General features: G+C 38.7%; 2 protein-coding genes across 2 annotated transcripts in view; both read left to right on the plus strand.

Moving 5' to 3' along the window:
- LOC135703735 (dnaJ protein homolog 1-like) overlaps positions 1-17,898 on the plus strand; it is a 208,001-nt gene that overhangs the window by 38,651 nt on the left and 151,452 nt on the right. The window lies entirely within an intron of this gene.
- The window catches only part of LOC135703687 (uncharacterized), an 82,222-nt gene that overhangs the window by 27,972 nt on the left and 36,352 nt on the right, over positions 1-17,898 (plus strand). Inside the window, exon 2 of the mRNA XM_065224966.1 lies at positions 11,189-12,337. Coding sequence (XP_065081038.1) covers positions 11,189-12,337 — 1,149 coding nt within the window. The remainder of the gene's footprint in view (positions 1-11,188; positions 12,338-17,898) is intronic.

A 17,898-nucleotide genomic window follows, 5' to 3' on the forward strand; every position in this document is an offset into this window, starting at 1 on the left:
TTGGTTTCATTTAATGATATTTAATTGAAAAAAAACACTGCTTGGTCACAATTTTGATCACCACTTGAGGACAACGATAATTTTAAAAATTAAATTAAAAAAATTAAATAGTATTTTAAGACTGAGAAAACCGTCAAACAAAGCAATGCCCCTCAAAAATAGTAAATACCGATTAATACCGATTTTTTATACCTTTGATACCGATAAGCTTCAATACAATCTGGCAATGCTGCTGCGCGCCCACCTTTGCGAGAGAGTCCGCCTTCTCATTGCCTGGGATTGAGCAATGTGAGGGGACCCATACAAAGGTAATCATATATGACCTTTCAACCAGTACACTCATCTGCTTTCTTACCTTTGAAAGGAAATAAGATGAGTGCCTACCTTGTTTCATCATTTCATGCAAACTTTTTATTGAAGACATCGAAGCCAGCGGATCCACTGAGACGAGACCCGTCTGTAAAATATCTGTTCACGCAATTGACGTGTTGGTACTTTTCAGTAAAAATACGCGGGATAATAATAGGTCGAAGATGTTCGGGAATCCCATGAGTTGCATGTTTCATGGTCAGATCATATTCAATTGAGGAACTGCGATTGGTGAAGTGAGCACAGTCTGGAGTATAACAAAGAAGACACATATCCGAAGATTCTCATAAATCGAGATTGGGTGTTCAGCCCAAGAATTTCTTCAAAATTTGCAATTATAAGTATGTTCGTCACTCCGCATTTGATTAGTATTCTAAGAGAGAGCTCCCAAAAACGGTTCTGGAGGGGTGTTACTCCTGCCAGAACCTCGAGACTCATGTTATGCGTTGAATGCATACAGCCGAGAGCAATACGCAGACAACGATATTGAATTCGTTCCAATTTTATTAGGTGACTTTTTTCTTGCCAAGAGAAAGCAGAAAGAGCCTTACTCTAGGATAAAGGGAATTGTTGCTTTTTAAAGCGTTATGAGGTCTTCCGGATGAGCACCCCACCATGTGCCACAAATTGAACGGAGAAAGTTGATCCTCTGTTGACATTTTTGCTTCAAATACGTAATATGGGTATTCCAAGTGCACTTAGAATCAAACCAGACCCCAAGGTACTTGAAAGACAATGATTGAGTAATGTTTCTGCCCAAAAGATTAAGCTGCATTTGAGCTGGGTACCGCTTTCGAGTAAACACTACCAGTTCAGTTTTTTGCTGCGAGAATTCGATCCCTAGATTCCTAGCCCAAGAATACAAGTTATCTAAGGAATTTTGCAATGGTCCTTGCAAGTCCACACCGTCGTCTGCAAGTTGTCTTAGCGTGCATTGTTCTGCCAAACAGTTGTAGATAGCTTTGACATAAAAATTATAAAGAAGAGGGCTGAGACATGAGCCTTGGGGCAGGTCCATGTAACTAATTCTGGAAGTTGTCAGTTTTCCAAGAGAAAAGTTCATTTGCTTTTCTGACAAAAAATTGTACAAGAAATTATTGAACTTTCCAGAAAGTCCACATCTGTGCAGATTGTCTGATACAATTTCAATGGAAACTGAATCAAAAGTCCCCGTAATGTCCAAGCATACTGAATCCAATTGCTCCTTGTGCGCAAGGCCAGTTCAATATCTGTGAAAAGCAGCGCTAGACAATCGTTTGTTCCTTTGCTCTTGCGGAACCCAAACTGTGTATTTGATAGCAAGTTAGTTGCTTCGACCCACTGATCGAGTCTCCGAAGGATAATTTTCTTCAACAATTTCCTACGGTATGAGTTATGGTCAGACGCTGGTTTGCCAGGTTTTTTAATGGCTATTACTTTGACCTGTCTCCATTCAGGCGGTATAATGCTGTTTTCTAATAAGGAATTGAATAAGTCTAGCAAGCGTCTTTTAGCGATATCCGGGAGATTTTTCAGAAGATTGAATATAATCATATCGCTTCCCGATGAGGAGTTGTTCGATGAAAGAAGAGCCAGAGAGAATTCCAGCATTGTGAATGGTCTATCCAGAGAGCCGCCGCTCGGAGACGCTTCTCGAAGAATGTGTTGTGCTGGAACTGAGTCCGGACAGACCTTTTTAGCGAAATCGAATATCCATCGGTTGGAGTATTCTTCACTCTCATTGAAAGATGAGCGGTTACGCATGTTGCAAGCCACCCTCCACAAGGTGTTCATTGAGGTTTCTCGTGAGAGTTCCTCGACAAAATTGCGCTAATAACCGCGTTTTTTGCTTTGATTAATTGTTTCAGGTTTGTCTCAAGCTTTGAATATTCCTCGAAGTATGTGGAGGTTTTGTGTCTACGAAAAGCTTTGAAAGCATCGGATTTTTCAACATACAATTTTGTGCATTCTTTGTCCCATCCAGGTGTGGCTGGTTTCCTTTTGAAGAGTGCACTTGGAACTTTTCTTTTTTGTGCTTCCAGTGAGTTTTTGTGCATTGTTATTATCGGTATCATCAACACTATCATCATACAACCAATGCCACAAACTCAGAATCCAGTACTCGAGATGTGTATTGGAGTTACCATGAGACGGTTCCATGTTTTGTGCTCCATGTAAACAAACGCACGAAGCAGACGTTCGTTTGCCTACGCAAGGTTGCAGATTACGATTATTACTGACTTTCAGTCAGCCTGGAGTGACTACTACAAATGCTACAGATATGTTTACACACAATCGGCACAGAGAGTGTCAAGGATACGGATGCTAGGGGTATTCGACAATCCAGGAAGGGACTTGAATGTCAAGGATGTTAATAAATATAGTATGGGTGTAAAGGTGGACAAAACAGCTCATCTGGCTGAGTGGATAAAACCCCTCCAGCTCACTAAAGGGAGTCGATTCTTTTGAACAGCTCTTCAGCTCACATTGAAATTATAGAAATTATGACACAAATTAAAAATCGGAAAATTTATTAGTTTTAGTGCTTAAAACTGCATAAAATCGTAAAAGTAGTCTAAATCAATAAATCCGTACCTTACAACATGGCTTTACATTTGAATGGAAAACGCTACTAACGCAACAACTGATCAACCATCGCGTAAACCAAAATGCGCGCAAAATGTGCCAGCAACATAGCAGTAAAACAAAAAATGTATGCGAGAGAGCTACACCTATATCACACGTGATGATATGATTGACAACGTGGCACACGATGTTACGCCTTTTCTCAAGCTATGCAATCCAGTCTAAATTCAAATTTTATTTCTGATGTTAATTCTCCAGCAGAATTTCTCTCACTATTATCGGCATCAACTCCAGCTCATCAGCTCAGATACGGATCCGGAGTTGAATCGTGAAGAATGGAGAGAGAAAAAAAGATCCGAAGCGCTGGTCGGGTCCGAGAGCTGGACGGGTCCGAGAGTTGTCATCCTAAATAGCTCCCAGTGAATCATTCGAGTCGATGATTCGGATCCGGAGTTGAGCTGATAAGCTGGAGAGCTGCATTTCGCTTTTCGGTTATTTGCTTTTGGCCGGATTTTTCGCTCCCCCAGAGAATGATGGGAGGAGAGGTGAGAGCACATATTCTCGAGGAATAACATCAGCAATAAGAGACGGGTACATAAATAAAGTAGGCACATGTTGTATTACGCGCGCGTCTTGGTTTACGCGGTAACTGTTCAATGTGTAAGTGGAGTAATGTGTCCTTTTTTAAAAGTTCCAGTATGAGTGATGGCATGTATGGTTTAGACTTGTGATATCAGTGAGCTGATGAGCTGCGGTTCCTAAAAAAATGAACCGCGGGTCATCAGCTCACTTTAGAGAATCGGGTCTATAGAACAGCTCGAGAGCGGATCGCCCATGTCTAGTGTATACTAGTGTGAATATTAATATAAGTGCTGCTTATTGCCTACTTTGGACGAAATCTCCAATTGGATTGACGACGAGAAGGAATCCTAATGCATTCCTTTCAACATCCCAGTACCACGAAAAGTTTTTCCGCTGGCTACAATTCCCTTACTGTGTTGGGCTTTCTCAGAACTTTAGCGTAATAGGCGTTAGGCATGGCTATAGGTTCCTCTTATGGTGTGTTCCAATTACGGCCTATGGGAATTCCATAGGCCATAACTGGAACACACCATAATAGTTACGTATGGCCATAACTGGTACACCTACCCTATGACCAATAATATGACATTGAGGCTTACTGTTATTTTAATGGTGAAACAATAAATTTGATTCTATTTATTTCATAAGAACGATTGGGACGTCAATTACGGGAGCCTTAAAAGCTTACTGATTTTGAACACGCAATGATCGGTTGTTCATGCTTTTTATAGTGAAATCACATAGCGTCCGGATCTCATAAATTTAAGCATCTGGAATTTAAGAAAATTCTCAGAGTTAGGTTATTCCATGAATTTTGTGACTTTGTTTTGGATTTTGAATATTTCATCATCAGACGTACGAACAAAAATTAAATTCTAGAAGTTTGAATTTTAGAATTCTGCAAAATTCTGGCTTTGAAACATAGTGAAGTGCATCATACATTTAGGACTTAGGAAAATGTTCAAGATATATGTCAATGCCCAATTCTTAACATTCTGAATGTTAAAATGAAAAAATGATTTCAATATTTTATAACTATTTTTTTCTGATACAGATTGCAAGCATAAATGCTTCGATTACAAATGTTTATAAAAGTCAACGAAATTAGATCAAATGTCATAATTCTAAGACTAAGATAAAATTGAGATTTTTTCTAGAGGACCGTCATTTATAAAAATTCTAGTACATGAAGATTAAAAACAAATGAAATAAGAATTTCAATAATTATAATTTGCTAAACCTAGTCGAAAGTTTCTTGAAAAAAAAAAAACTCCACAAAATAACAATATAACATATAACATCAATATTGACAAGAAAAATGATTACGCGTTAACCAGCCTAATAATTTTCCATGAAACTTTAATATATAGATTAATATTGTACATTTTCGTCTCACTTGCTTTTTGCACAAAAAAAAACTCTGGGATATGATTGTTATGTGTCTAATGCACCGTATTCATTTGAACAATATCTAATGTTAGTACACATCGAAATGCTCATCTACTTTTAAATTCGGCATATTTAACCTCATACATAAATTGACGTCTGTTAACAAATCCTGCTAGGAAATGCTAGTGTGAATAAACAGTTCATAGCGAGATATTAAAGGGTGATACGGTCAAAATTTGGTCAAGGGAAAACGCGTGTAAATCGGTGAAATCGTTTATTTAAAAAATCAAATTAAATTTCTTTTTCAAGTTCAATTAGTATAAAATTCAGGAAAAATATTCAGTTAGGCTTCCGCTTTTCCAAATCCGAATTGCCGGGCCTTACGCTTGACCCCTGCCATCAGATTTTGTACAGCCACCTTGTCCACCTTCTTCGCCGCAGAAAGCCAGTTTGCCTTGAACTGCTGCTCGCCCATAGCAGTTTTTTTGGTCTTCTTTAGGTTCCGCTTGACAATAGCCCAGTATTTCTCAATTGGGCGGAGCTCTGGCGTGTTGGGAGGGTTCTTGTCCTTGGGAACCACCTGCACGTTGTTGGCGGCGTACCACTCCATGGCCTTTTTACCGTAATGGCAAGATGCCAAATCCGGCCAAAACAGTACGGAACAACCGTGTTTCTTCAGGAAAGGCAGCAGACGTTTATTCAAACACTCTTTCACGTAAATTTCTTGGTTGACAGTCCCGGAAAATATGAAAATGCTGCTTTTCAAGCCACAGGTACAGATGGCTTGCCAAACCAGATATTTCTTTGCGAACTTTGACAGTTTCATGTGCTTGAAAACATCTGCTACCTTTCCCCTTCCTTTTGCCTTGTCCTGTCCCGGAAGCTGCTTGTAGTCGGCTTTGACGTAGGTTTCGTCGTCCATTACCACGTAGTCAAACTTCGTCAGCATCGTCGTGTACAGCCTCCGGGATCGCGCTTTGGCCGTCGTATTTTGTTTATCATCGCGATTTGGAGTCACTACCTTCTTGTAATTCGTTAGTCCGGCTCGTTTTTTGGCTCGATGCACGGTTGTAGACGATACACCCAGCTTATTTGCGGCATCTCGGAGAGAGAGGTTAGGGTTTCACTTGAAACTACCGGCAACTCTCTTTGTCGTCTCAGCGGCTTCCGGTTTTCGATTTCCCCCCGATCCAGACTTCCTGGCTGTCGACAAACGTTCCCCAAACACTTTAATTACATTTGTAACGGTTGATTTGGCAACTTTTAGCGATTTTGCCAACTTTGCGTGCGAGTAGCTCGGATTTTCGCGATGCGCGAGCAAAATTTTGATACGCTGCGCTTCTTGCTTGGACGACATTTTGACAACTGAAGAGTAAATTCCAAAATCAAAATAGGAGCAACATTCTACACACACACACCTTCAAAATTAGGGGTGTTCAGGTTTTTAAAATGCAAAATTGAAAGAAATACGTCAAGTTGATATTGACCAAATTTTGACCGTATCACCCTTTAGGTGATGTACTTATTGGAAAACACTGAGATCTTAACTCTGGACCTTCAGCTCGAGAGACTCGAATGTCTGTCAGGCCCGTCATTACAAAAGGCTAGAGAGTCATTAGCATTTCACTGAAACCAAAATTATTTCTGTATCATAAAATCGATAACTAACGCTGTCGGCCTTCAACGACGAACCTCCGCCAACTGTTGCCGATCATTTCCACACTCACACATGCTAATATGACCGACCAGCTAGCGCTCGGGAGGTGATTTATGACTCAAAGTGCCTGCTATCCAGCAAGCGAGAGAACAAGATCTCATCCTTCACCATAATAACAGATGGTGTCACACGCTATTAATCATTCATCGACGGGTGCCGAGCAGTTTGGCATCATCAACAAGAACCGCTTTCCGCACTGTGTGATTTTTATTTAAAACTGCTCTACCATCATCATTGTCTCCTCTTACAAACTAACGGCGTTACCATCGGGATGACACACTTTCACTTTTCCCCCCAATCGCCCACTAGAACTAAGTTATTTAAAGTTCCATCTTCTGCGGAAAACTTTAACGGAAAGAAAAGGCGAGGAGTGGTTCCGTTGATCGCGAATAAATTCGATGCAAAACTTGGTGATAAACTATTTCAAGCTACTTTCCATCAGATGGTGCAAGGCGCGGGTATATTGCGTAATCTGTTTTCCTGACGCTTTTTATTCGTTTGTTTCTCATGCACTGCATGAATATTCAAGAGTTCCCTCACAGGGAGACTTGCCGGTAAAATAGCGATTTATCCTTGCAGTACCATCATGCCAACCCCCAGCATCGCGAGCTAGTGGCTGGTAGTATCCTTCTGGGGATGAAAAAGGCAGTCTCGGATATAATATACCATTAAGCAACAATTTGCATGGTCAACTCTTACGGGTTTTCTGCATCTATGAGACAGTGGAAGTAGTAGTAGCCAAACGAAATGAGCTGTAATTTTGCAGTCTGATTTACGAAGCCACTCTCCAAGGCTTGTCTACTTGTTGAACGAAACTATGCCAGGCAAAATTTATGCTAATAAGCCTACGAATGGCATAGCTTCAATTGTTTCTTCTCTTACTAACAAGTTACATGAAGAGTAGTTTCAGCAATCTTCTGCGATGACATCGACGGAACACAGATGGAGCAATCCTGGTTGCTGGAATTCAATAAACACAGCATCAACTCATGTTCACCGCTGCTGTACATTTGTGCATCTTACGGTTATGCATTTTGTAGTGCATCAAACTGGAGGAGCGGAGGTATAACGAAATAATCCGACTTTTCCGTAAATGGATCTTTTTGCATCGATATTTTATTCATAGGAATTGTATCGCTCCCCTATCCAACGAAGAAGGCGCACGGAAATGGCTGCTTCTCCGGAACGGTGCGGTGAGACGGGTAAGCATTTTTGCAGAGCTGTGGTGGAACCAACGAATGAGACGGGTCGGGTGGGGGACGTTTCGATTTTGTGGGATTTGCAAATAGTCGATTTAGAGTAGCGTCATGGGGTGATATTGATCTTTGCCAGACTTAAAGTTTCATCAATACGAATAAAATATGCATTCCATGTTCTACCTGATTTTTAGTTATGTAAGTGAATGTAGTTTTCGTGGGCATGGTCAGAAACACTCCATACATTTTTAAATCGACCTTCTCCTATTTGTATGAAACTTGTTTGTTATTAGCAATGGTTCAATTTTTGTTAAAATTCAGCCATTTTGGATCTTGTTAAATTTTAAAAATAGCGTTCTTAGAAATTTCTATAAATTGTAGCACGGAAACGACATTGCTGATCGAAATAACGCTTGAAACAAAGTCGTAGAGAAAAGTAATGTTTTGCAGGAAAAATAGTAAAAGTATTACGAATTGCTGGAAATTTGCGTCCACTTCTACGAAGTTTTCTGAACTTACACAATATTTTATAGCTTGTACAATTCTTCTCCTTCCTCTCATTCCAAACTTATTACTTATCACATGCATTTCCACAATTATTAATTGAGAGATATCTGTACAATTTTTGCATTCGTATAATTGCGTGGCAAGTACAATCATATTCTATGCCCAGTGGAGTGGGTCATCATTATATGGAAAAACGCAAAATTTACCGCACCGATCGGGAACAACCCTTTTTTGGTTCCATTTGGAGTCCCAAACAACTGTGCAAAATTTGGGCACGATTGGTTGTAACTCGGATTTCCGCAATGCGTTTGAAATTGGTATGGAAATTAGTATGGGAAAACCAACTTTTTTGTATTTTTTATCCCTAGAGATCACAATTTTGCATGAACCGTGCAACTAATTATGTACAAATATAGTCCAGGAAGTACCTAACAACTTTGTCAAAGAAAGTACGGTGCTAGAATGTATCTAAAAAAAGTTATAGATATCAAATATTTATGGTTTGAATTAAACATCTAAAATACCTTTTTCTGCCAACACTGCCAGTGTACCAATGGAAGTCAGATTCCAAACTGAATTAATATCAGAGTTTCTTATCTTACCGATTTGGTATGTTCAGATGAATTATTCAAAAACAATTGCTCTATCTCATATGTGTAGTTGCGGAGGGCATGGGGGGGGTTGGTTAATAATATACCCCATCCTCCTCACTCATATCAATAGTTTCAGTTTGAAATAACTTCGGAGCTTCTTATTTCATTGATTTGGTATGTTCAAGATGAATTATTCAAAAATATTTGCTCAATCTCATAAGAGTTGTTAGACAGCTGGATGGGGGGGGCTACTGTATGCATATTTAAAACGAAAATTGTTGTTGTGTAAATATTTAATATCCACTTGTGGGTTCATTTGTTAGTGAGGAAATGTTTGAATTATTAGCAGCTGGGAAATTTTAAAAAGTTTTTATTTGAAATATTAAACTGCCGTTCGGGCCACCCGCATATAGAAAACACAGAAGTAGTCGTACGTCAAGAACAGGAGAAAACGAAAACTGTCTTCACCCGTTTCGTCTCAGACACAGGTACAGTCAGATTTCGCTTGTTGGGCTAACTGTAAGTGGGCTAAGTTTCAGTTGGGCTCTTACGTCACTTCTAACAGTGCTGATTCCTTTTAGAAATTTCGACCGGCTTCAAGCAAATACCGGCAAACGAGTGGAGTAATGATGCAGATTATTTCAATGCGATTCAACGAGTTGCTTCCTTGATGGTTGTCAACAATATAGCTGCATGAGGGGTGAAGCTAATTTCTGACTTATCAAGAAATCCACCCGAGACCTAGTTCAATAGCAATATTTGCTTCTAAGGATAGAAGAGCATCGAAAAAAGTACCCTGAGAAATCGTACAATATTTTAAAACGAAATTTAATCATTACAATCTAATGACATTTGTGTGAATATATCTGACATTGTATAAATATACAATATTGCACCAAAAGAGTAGGGAAGAGAATGGTAGTACTCGCTTTACAACTGCTCTTATGAGATATGAATGTTGTTTTTGAATAACCCATCCGACCAACTCGAGAGATGGGAAACTCCGAAGTTATTTTAGTCTTTATCTTTACTTTCATTGATATAAGTGAGCGCCGGAAAGCATACAGTAAACCCCCCATATCTAACTACGCATATTAAATGGAGCACATGTTTTTGAATACATCTAAACATACCAACTTGACAAGATCAGAAACACTGAAGTAACGGCGCCGGTGGTGTAGTGGTAAGCGTGATTACCTCTCACCCCAGCAGGCCTGGGTTCAATCCCAGTCGGCGCCGCCGGGATGTTCTGAGGCATAACATCTCTGATCACGCCTTCCTTCGGATGGGAAGTAAAGCCGTTGGTCCCCGGTTCATGAGTTGATGGGTCGATAGGTAGGGTCCAGGTGTGGGAGCTGCCTTCCTGGCACGTCGGTAGCATTGGTGCTCAGCACGGAAAACAAGATCGACGGAAAAACCAAACCAAAGAAAAAAAAAAAAAAAAAAGAAACACTGAAGTTATTGCAGTTTGAAGCCTTACCTTCATTTATATGAGTGAGGAGGCGGAGGTATAGTTAGCCCCCCCTTCATCTCTTAATATGGCTATGAAATTGAATAATTTTGAATAATTCATCTGAACATATCAAATCGATAAGATAAGAAACTCCGAAGTTATTTCAGTTTGAAACTTTACTTCTATTGATATGAGTGACATGGCTATTTGCGATGAAACTATTGAGTGTAGCTTTTTGATGCGTTGTAGAATGTTTCTTTATTTTTTAAGTACTTTATTTAAGTTATGAAAATTTTTGGTTTAGGAGGGTATACACTCAGATAAAAAAACTAACTTTTTTATATTGCGCATTTTGCACCTTCTTAGACAACTGTGCAGAAAATTTCTGCACAGTGAATATTTTCGCACACCCAGCGTACACCTATCTCTTACTCACACAAACGTAGCCTAGCTATGTCAAAGAGAAAGATCGGGCAATGCTAATTGTATAGTCTCTTTCATTCCCCTACTGTTACCATTTAACAACAAGTGTGACGTCAAACTCACTGTTCCATTCGAATGCAAGCGAAGGAAAAAACAACAAGCTGCACATTGCCAGACCTCCTCTCCTTGTCTTGGATAGCCTAGTTGGCTTGTGATTTGACAGATCGTGAGAAATTTTATTTTGTTTTGTTTTGGTTTTGATGGTTTGCTGCTGCTGTTTTGAATTGTGAATTTTCGATCGAGGAAATTAATTAATGTGGAATCTACTCTGGTTGGTAAATGATCGCATTTGGTTTCCGTACTCGAATTAATTTTATTTGTGTTTTTTCAACAGAAATCGATTCTGAAATGGGATCCGAACCAGGAAATAATCACCAGCGGGAAAGTGACGAAGCCGGTTGTTCGTACTTGAACGTGGAGTTTTTAAATTATCTGGATGGCAATATGGACTGCGATTTCAGTGATCAAACCGAAGATCCGATCGGAGGTGCTCAGCAAGTGGACTACGAGCTGGATCAGGAGAAATCGGGTGATTCATTGTTCGTCGGTGAAGAAGTTGCTGGTGGTACGTTTTCACAAGAGAAACTTCCAGAAGGGCTGTACGGTTGCTGGCTGCTTGTTGCTGTTCGGGATTTTAAGGGACATTCATCTGGACGGGAAATTGGCAAGTGGGGCGTTGCAGGAAACACGCCTAGTGAATTTCTTCACCAGTGCTGGTTGATGTCCCAGCGATTTCTGAAGCGGGAAGTGATATTCAGGTGCAATGAAAGCGGCGAAGCTGTACCTGTGTGGGGTGAGGAAAACCCCCAGGAAATGGATTTCGCACGATTTGCTTTGTTCAACGATAAGGCTAACCACAGATACTATCCCGTTGACAAGGTAACAGCTAACATTTTGAATCACTGGAAGAAGAAGGACATTCACGTCCTTCTGCACGTTTATTCACTTTCCGTAAGTAACAGAGCTGTCTTCAAAACGGTTAAAGATTCACTACTGGAACCAGAATCTAGGGACAGGGCTGGTGCTGCATCGAACAGAATGGTTGATGATCTTGCAAAAAAACTGCGTGATAAGCATGGAAGCTGCTGTCAAGCTCAAGACATTGCTTGGATGATGTGGGCCAATTCGATTTTTGCTGCTGATCCTTGTCAACGAGATAGTTTGATCGACGAGGCACCTCCAGCACACTTAATTAAACTATTTTCTACCAGAGAACAACCCGCAATCCGATCGATAAAACGGAGTTTTGCCATGGCTCATAGCGTGAATGCAGGTTACCACGATGAAGTTGTCGTCATCCGCAAAACGTTCTGTGAATTGGAGGGAATCGTTCAAACTTTGACGACTAAAATGGAGCAACTAAATCGATCGATCGAAGCATTGGAGATACGTGATACTATGGGTGAATCATTTATTTCTGCAGCAGAGGAAACGGTTCGAACTGAGGAGACAAGCTTTTCTGATCAACTAGCAGCTCGAGTTCGTGAGCAAGAAGACGTGGATCATTATTAATTTCATTGATCGTTTTAACTTGTTGGTTGTGTTTTGCAATGCGATGGGATGGTATAATCGTTTTTTAATGAATAAAACAAAATTACAATAAGCTTCTATGCGTTTGTTTATTAGAATGCACTCAATTGAGATCTAACTGAATATTGTATCACGTCGCTTCTCTGAGTTTTCTTCAAACCCAAGCATGATTAAGTCATTTTCAATCGAATCGACCACCTCGGATATAGCCACATTTTCGGTACAAGTTTCCCAGTGGATATCTAGAGAACTCTTCCATGATTTCCGCTACAACCAAATTCATATCACGACGAGAACACTCTCCGTAGGTTCTTTTCAGGTGCTGTTTAACAAGTCCAATAACAATCTCTTTAGGGTTATAGAACGGACAATAAGCCGGCAAGAAAATGGGGATTATACCCAAGGATCGCAGGTAGTAGATGATCATGGGGTCACAGTGAATACGCGCGCCGTCAAGAATCCAAACGGAAGAGTGTCCGGGATACATTTCTACATCCGTTGAATTCCTGATGAATTTTTGATAGCATTCAAAAAACTTACTCCGGTTAAACGTTCCTTCCGTACTGAACACCTCTTTCATCCCATCCTGTCCAATGAAACACAAAAGAGACACTCTTGGTTTCCGGACAAATTCTCCTCGACAGATCAGCCGTTCCCCTCGTACTCCATAGCCTCGGGTCCTCAACATTCCTCGATTATCGAAACTAACCTCGTCAAGAAAAATCAAGTTGTGATAATCCCATTGAATGCTTTACAGCTCCTCACAAAATCGCAAGATATCTTCTCTGCGGATCTGAACAGCTCTACGTTCAAGAGCTTTCCATGAGAGTCCTTCATTATGGAGGATGCGGCAGATAGAGGATGTCGATATAAGAATGGAGAAAGTTCTTTCAAATTCTTCTTTGGCTTCATCGAGGTACAGTGTTGGATCTTTTTTAAACAGCTGCACAAGCCATTGCCGTTTATCCGCTCCGAATTTTTTGCATCTCTAGCGTACTCCTTTCTGGAAAAACATCCGTTTTGCTGGTAATTAGAAATCCAGTTAGCGATTGTTGATTTATGTTTCCGGTAAATTGACGCCAATTTGGCTTTCGAAAGTCCCAGGAAAAAATAACCGTATAAAGCATGGTAAACGGTATTATCCGATGCACGGCGCTTGGTAATTTCCTGAAGGATATCTGTAATCCTGGTGATAAAAGGGAACAATTAATAAATAGTGTAAAATTCAATAAATAGTTGCAAGAAACATACATTTGCTTGTAACTGTCAGATAAATCTTTGAGAACGAGATAAATACAAATAAAATGTTTGCATAACACTGTCTGACATAAGGGTTAAGTAGTATTAGTGAGTGCGCAAGCATAACTGTCACTGAAATCTTCTCGCAGAAGTCTAAAAATTCGTGCAATCAACAATATCTTGTGAAAATTTGATGAACACCTAAGGAACCATTGAAGATGAAGTCTTTTTAAGAAACTTTGTCCAAAGTTTAAACTTTCTATCTCTCAAGTGGACGAAGTTATAGGGTGAAAATGGACTACAAACGGTACCATAACTTTTTTCTTTGAATTTTCTTGGTTTTCAAATATTCTACAAAGTTGTAAGTGCTTAGAAAACGCACATTTTTGCTCATGACAGTAAATCGTTATCTCTTTGTTGAAACGATTTATGCCAGTTTTTACATTTTTTTACACTATCTTTAAGGGGGTGTACCTTGCAGGTTAGCAGGTATTAGCAGCATATGACAACGTCATTTCATTCAGCAACTTATACGCTACTGTTTCATATACAATTCATAGGGGGATCCAAGGGGAAGCTTAATAAATTTTCAAAACATGTACCTCAATGTTTTGCTACGTTTTGCTGTTTTCATGAAGATTTTCCTGTCTGAGATCAGCAACCCGTCTTCTCTGGCTGCAAACAGTCAGTTCATCGAAAGCTTTCTTTGTCTGAATATCTCGAGAAGAACGCGATTCAGGAAAGACTTGTCCAGAAAGCCACGTTTTATTACGCATATGAAAAAGAGCTCTGTTCCGCTTGCAATTAAGCCATTTTTGTTGCAGGTTTGAACAGAACCGGATGACAATTTCTTTATGCTTTGCAGTAAACTTTCATCCACCAGTCTTCTTCTTAACATACTCCAAAACACTATTATTTCTCTTTTTTGGATCTGATTGAAACCAAACACCACACAACTCTGATCTTAGATGATTCAACATATCAAGACTCTTAAAAATTACTTTTGAAAACCTGTCAAACTACAGCCCGATAAATTGACTGAATAACAGCATGCACGGAAAAATAAAACAATACAAAAATTGAATATATGATTTTTCCAGGATTCGTTAGTGTCAACATCAATTACGGGATTAAACGCAAATAAGTTTAAATAAATGTGTTACCACCTGCTGTATTGCCATTTGATAGCTAGTGCAAATGTTTAACATAATGACTTCTTTTGTCATAATTAACAGTAAGCAACACGTTTTTTGTCTTCATGTATGTACATTAGACTGATGCAAAATTTGACTTTTTCGCTCCACAGTGCTTAAATGGTTTCAAATCGGGTCCTGATTAGCCTCCCAAAGTTACAACTCATTTGGTTAGAAACAGACTTCGCACAAGCCATTTGAAGTTTACATGTAAATTACTATGGGAAATCTCAACTTTTTGTTCATTGCCTTCTAGTCTTTTTCCATATTGAGCTGCGAAACAGTTCGATTGCTATTCTTATAGAAAATTTTCCCAGCTACAACTTTGCTGAAGATCGTTTCTATGTAAAACGAGACAAAAAAAAAGTTATTAATTATTTAAGAGATTGGTAAACTTATGACATGATCAAGCAGTTGCTCTGTAGGCAACACTGTAGTTTGCAGTGTGACATAGTAGCCATGACTTTTGTGTCCTATTCAACGTCCCAGAAACACCAATGTTGCCTGCTGAGCAGTTGATTGAGCATGATCATAAGACATCAGCGCATTGAACCATTGATTACTTTCGATCCTTGCATTTAATCAAAAAGTGGTCTTGAGCAAAGTTGTAGCTGGGAAAATTTCCTACAAGTACAGCTGAAAGTTTTTGAAGCAGACAAATATGATGAATTATTAGATAGACATGAACAAAAATCTTGGTTCTACCATAGTAATTCCCATTCAAACTTCAAATGGTTTGTGCCATCTCAGTTTCTCACCAAATGGGTTCAAATTTTGAGAGGTTAGTCAGAATCCGATTTGGAGTCGTTTAAGTACTGTGGAGCGATACTTGGAAAAATCTTCATGAAAACAGCAAAACGTAACAAAACATTGAGGTACATTTTTTGAAAATTTATTAAGCATCCCGTTGGATCTCCGTATGAATTGTATATGAAACAGTAGGGTATAAGTTGCTGAATGAAATGACGTTGTCATTTGCTGCTAATACCTGCTAACCATTTTCATCCTTTAACTTCGTCAACTTGAGAGATAGAAAGTTTAAACTTTGGACAAAGTTTCTTAAAAAGACTTCATCTTCAATGTTTCCATAGGTGTTCATCAAATTTAACAGGACATAAAAAAGTTATTTTTTTTATCTGAGTGTATACCTTCCTTAACCAAAAATTTTCATAACTTAACTAAAGTACTTAAGAAATAAAGAAACATTCTAGAAGACAACAAAAAGCTTTACTCAATAGTTTCGTCGCAAATAGCCACGTCCCACTTTTTTTTTTAATTCGTCCCACTGTGGACCGGGATCGCCTCCTCCAGCATGGTCTTGCTTAATAGCTGTGCCTTTACCGATTGAGCTAAGGTAGGCCCCATAGCTTACACATTTCCAGATAGTATTTCCAATGTCACATTCATTGTTCCCGGAAATTTGACCAAGAACATCACGTTGAATTTCTACAATATTCTCATCTACAAAACTCCCTGAATTCCACGAAAATCTAGCCGAGCTTCTACGTAGTTCGTTGAACTTCTACGAAGTTCGTTGAACTTCTACATAATGCCTTGCTCTTCAAAGAAGTTTTGCGAAGTTTGTTGATATCCTATTTTATTCGCTCAACTTGTAAAAAGATCGCCAAACTGCTAAAAATTCGCTTCTATGAAGCTTTTAGAACTTTCAATAATTTCGATTATTTTCTGTTCCCTGAAGTTCTATAAAAAATATGAAACTCCATAGATCTCCTTAAAATATTCTTAATTAATTTTTTTATGAACTGCTGGCGACAAAAGAAGGCTTCGGAATTTTAATAGAGTTTAGTTCAATAAAACAATGTTTCATTAACTGCATTGAAGTTTCCCAAACCTGTACATCTTTCCCACTTTTACACAGCTTTCCAAAAAAATTAAATTAGATTCCAATAATATCAACGATTTCACTTGAACATCTCCAAATCCACTGAAGTTTAAAGAAACTCAATGAAGATAAAGAAAAATTCCAAACTTTGACGAGCTTCCCCAATTTTTTAAAAATTTCTATAAATTTTGATGAAGTCTTACAGTTCTACAAAGTTCACTGAAGTTTTACGAAGCTCACTGGATTTTTATGAGGTTTGCTGACCTTTTACACTAATAGCTGAACTTCTATAAAATTGGATGCACTTCTAGAAAATTTCCAGATATTCTACGCAGTTCCTTAGGTTCTAAGAAGTTTTCTAAGGTGCTATAAAATTTCTGAAGATTTATGAGGATTCTTAAAGTTATATAACATTCCCTAAAATTTTAAAAAGATTCCCAACAATCTACGAAGTTCCCTTAAATCATAGCTTCTGCGAATTTTCATTGATTTCTAAGAAGGTTCCTGAACTTCTATAAAAACGATAAATGTGAAAGAGTATACATCTTTCACCACCCGTACCCGAGCAGGAAAAAATAACTTATTAATACCAAATTCAGATATGACAATAGCATAACTGGTAACCTAAATATGGTATTAGTGAGGCTGACATAAGAGGTAAAATACCAAAAATAATACCTCAAAAATGTTCTTCGAATAACGAACTAATAAAAAATTTAGTAATTACAATAACAAACGGATAACAGACGCTTTTTTAAATGCTAGAATACCAAAATTTGTTATTTTGAAGGTCTTCTAATACCAATTCAATAACTCTTTTAGGTGTTATTGTCTAAAAACTGAAAAATCACATTTTGTTATTTTGGTATTTATTTGATATTTTTCAATTGTTTGTTTTGTTTTTTTTTATTATAGTCACTTTAACACTCTTGGGTCATTCGTGACTTGTCCGGGGGTGAGATTTGAACTCGTGACTTTGGCGTGAGAGGTATGGATGTCAACCACTACGCCGGGGTCGCCCCCGATATTTTTCAAAAAAAAATCGATAACTGAATAATATCAAAAACATGTTTTTATACCACAAGCATACCGAAATCTGATATCATACCCCATTAAGATGTTCTTTTTTTTTCCTTTATTTAACGTCGGTCTCTGTTCCGCAATCTAGTGCCAATCACCGACGGACATCGATTGCCATCCATTGACGGCAATCAAATGTGCAGGAAGGCAGCTTCCACA

This window comes from Ochlerotatus camptorhynchus, unplaced genomic scaffold, assembly GCF_037179485.1.
Source record: "Ochlerotatus camptorhynchus isolate MF236.1 unplaced genomic scaffold, CSIRO-AGI_Acam_v1.1 ptg000220l, whole genome shotgun sequence".
Taxonomy (NCBI): Eukaryota; Metazoa; Arthropoda; class Insecta; order Diptera; family Culicidae; genus Ochlerotatus; species Ochlerotatus camptorhynchus.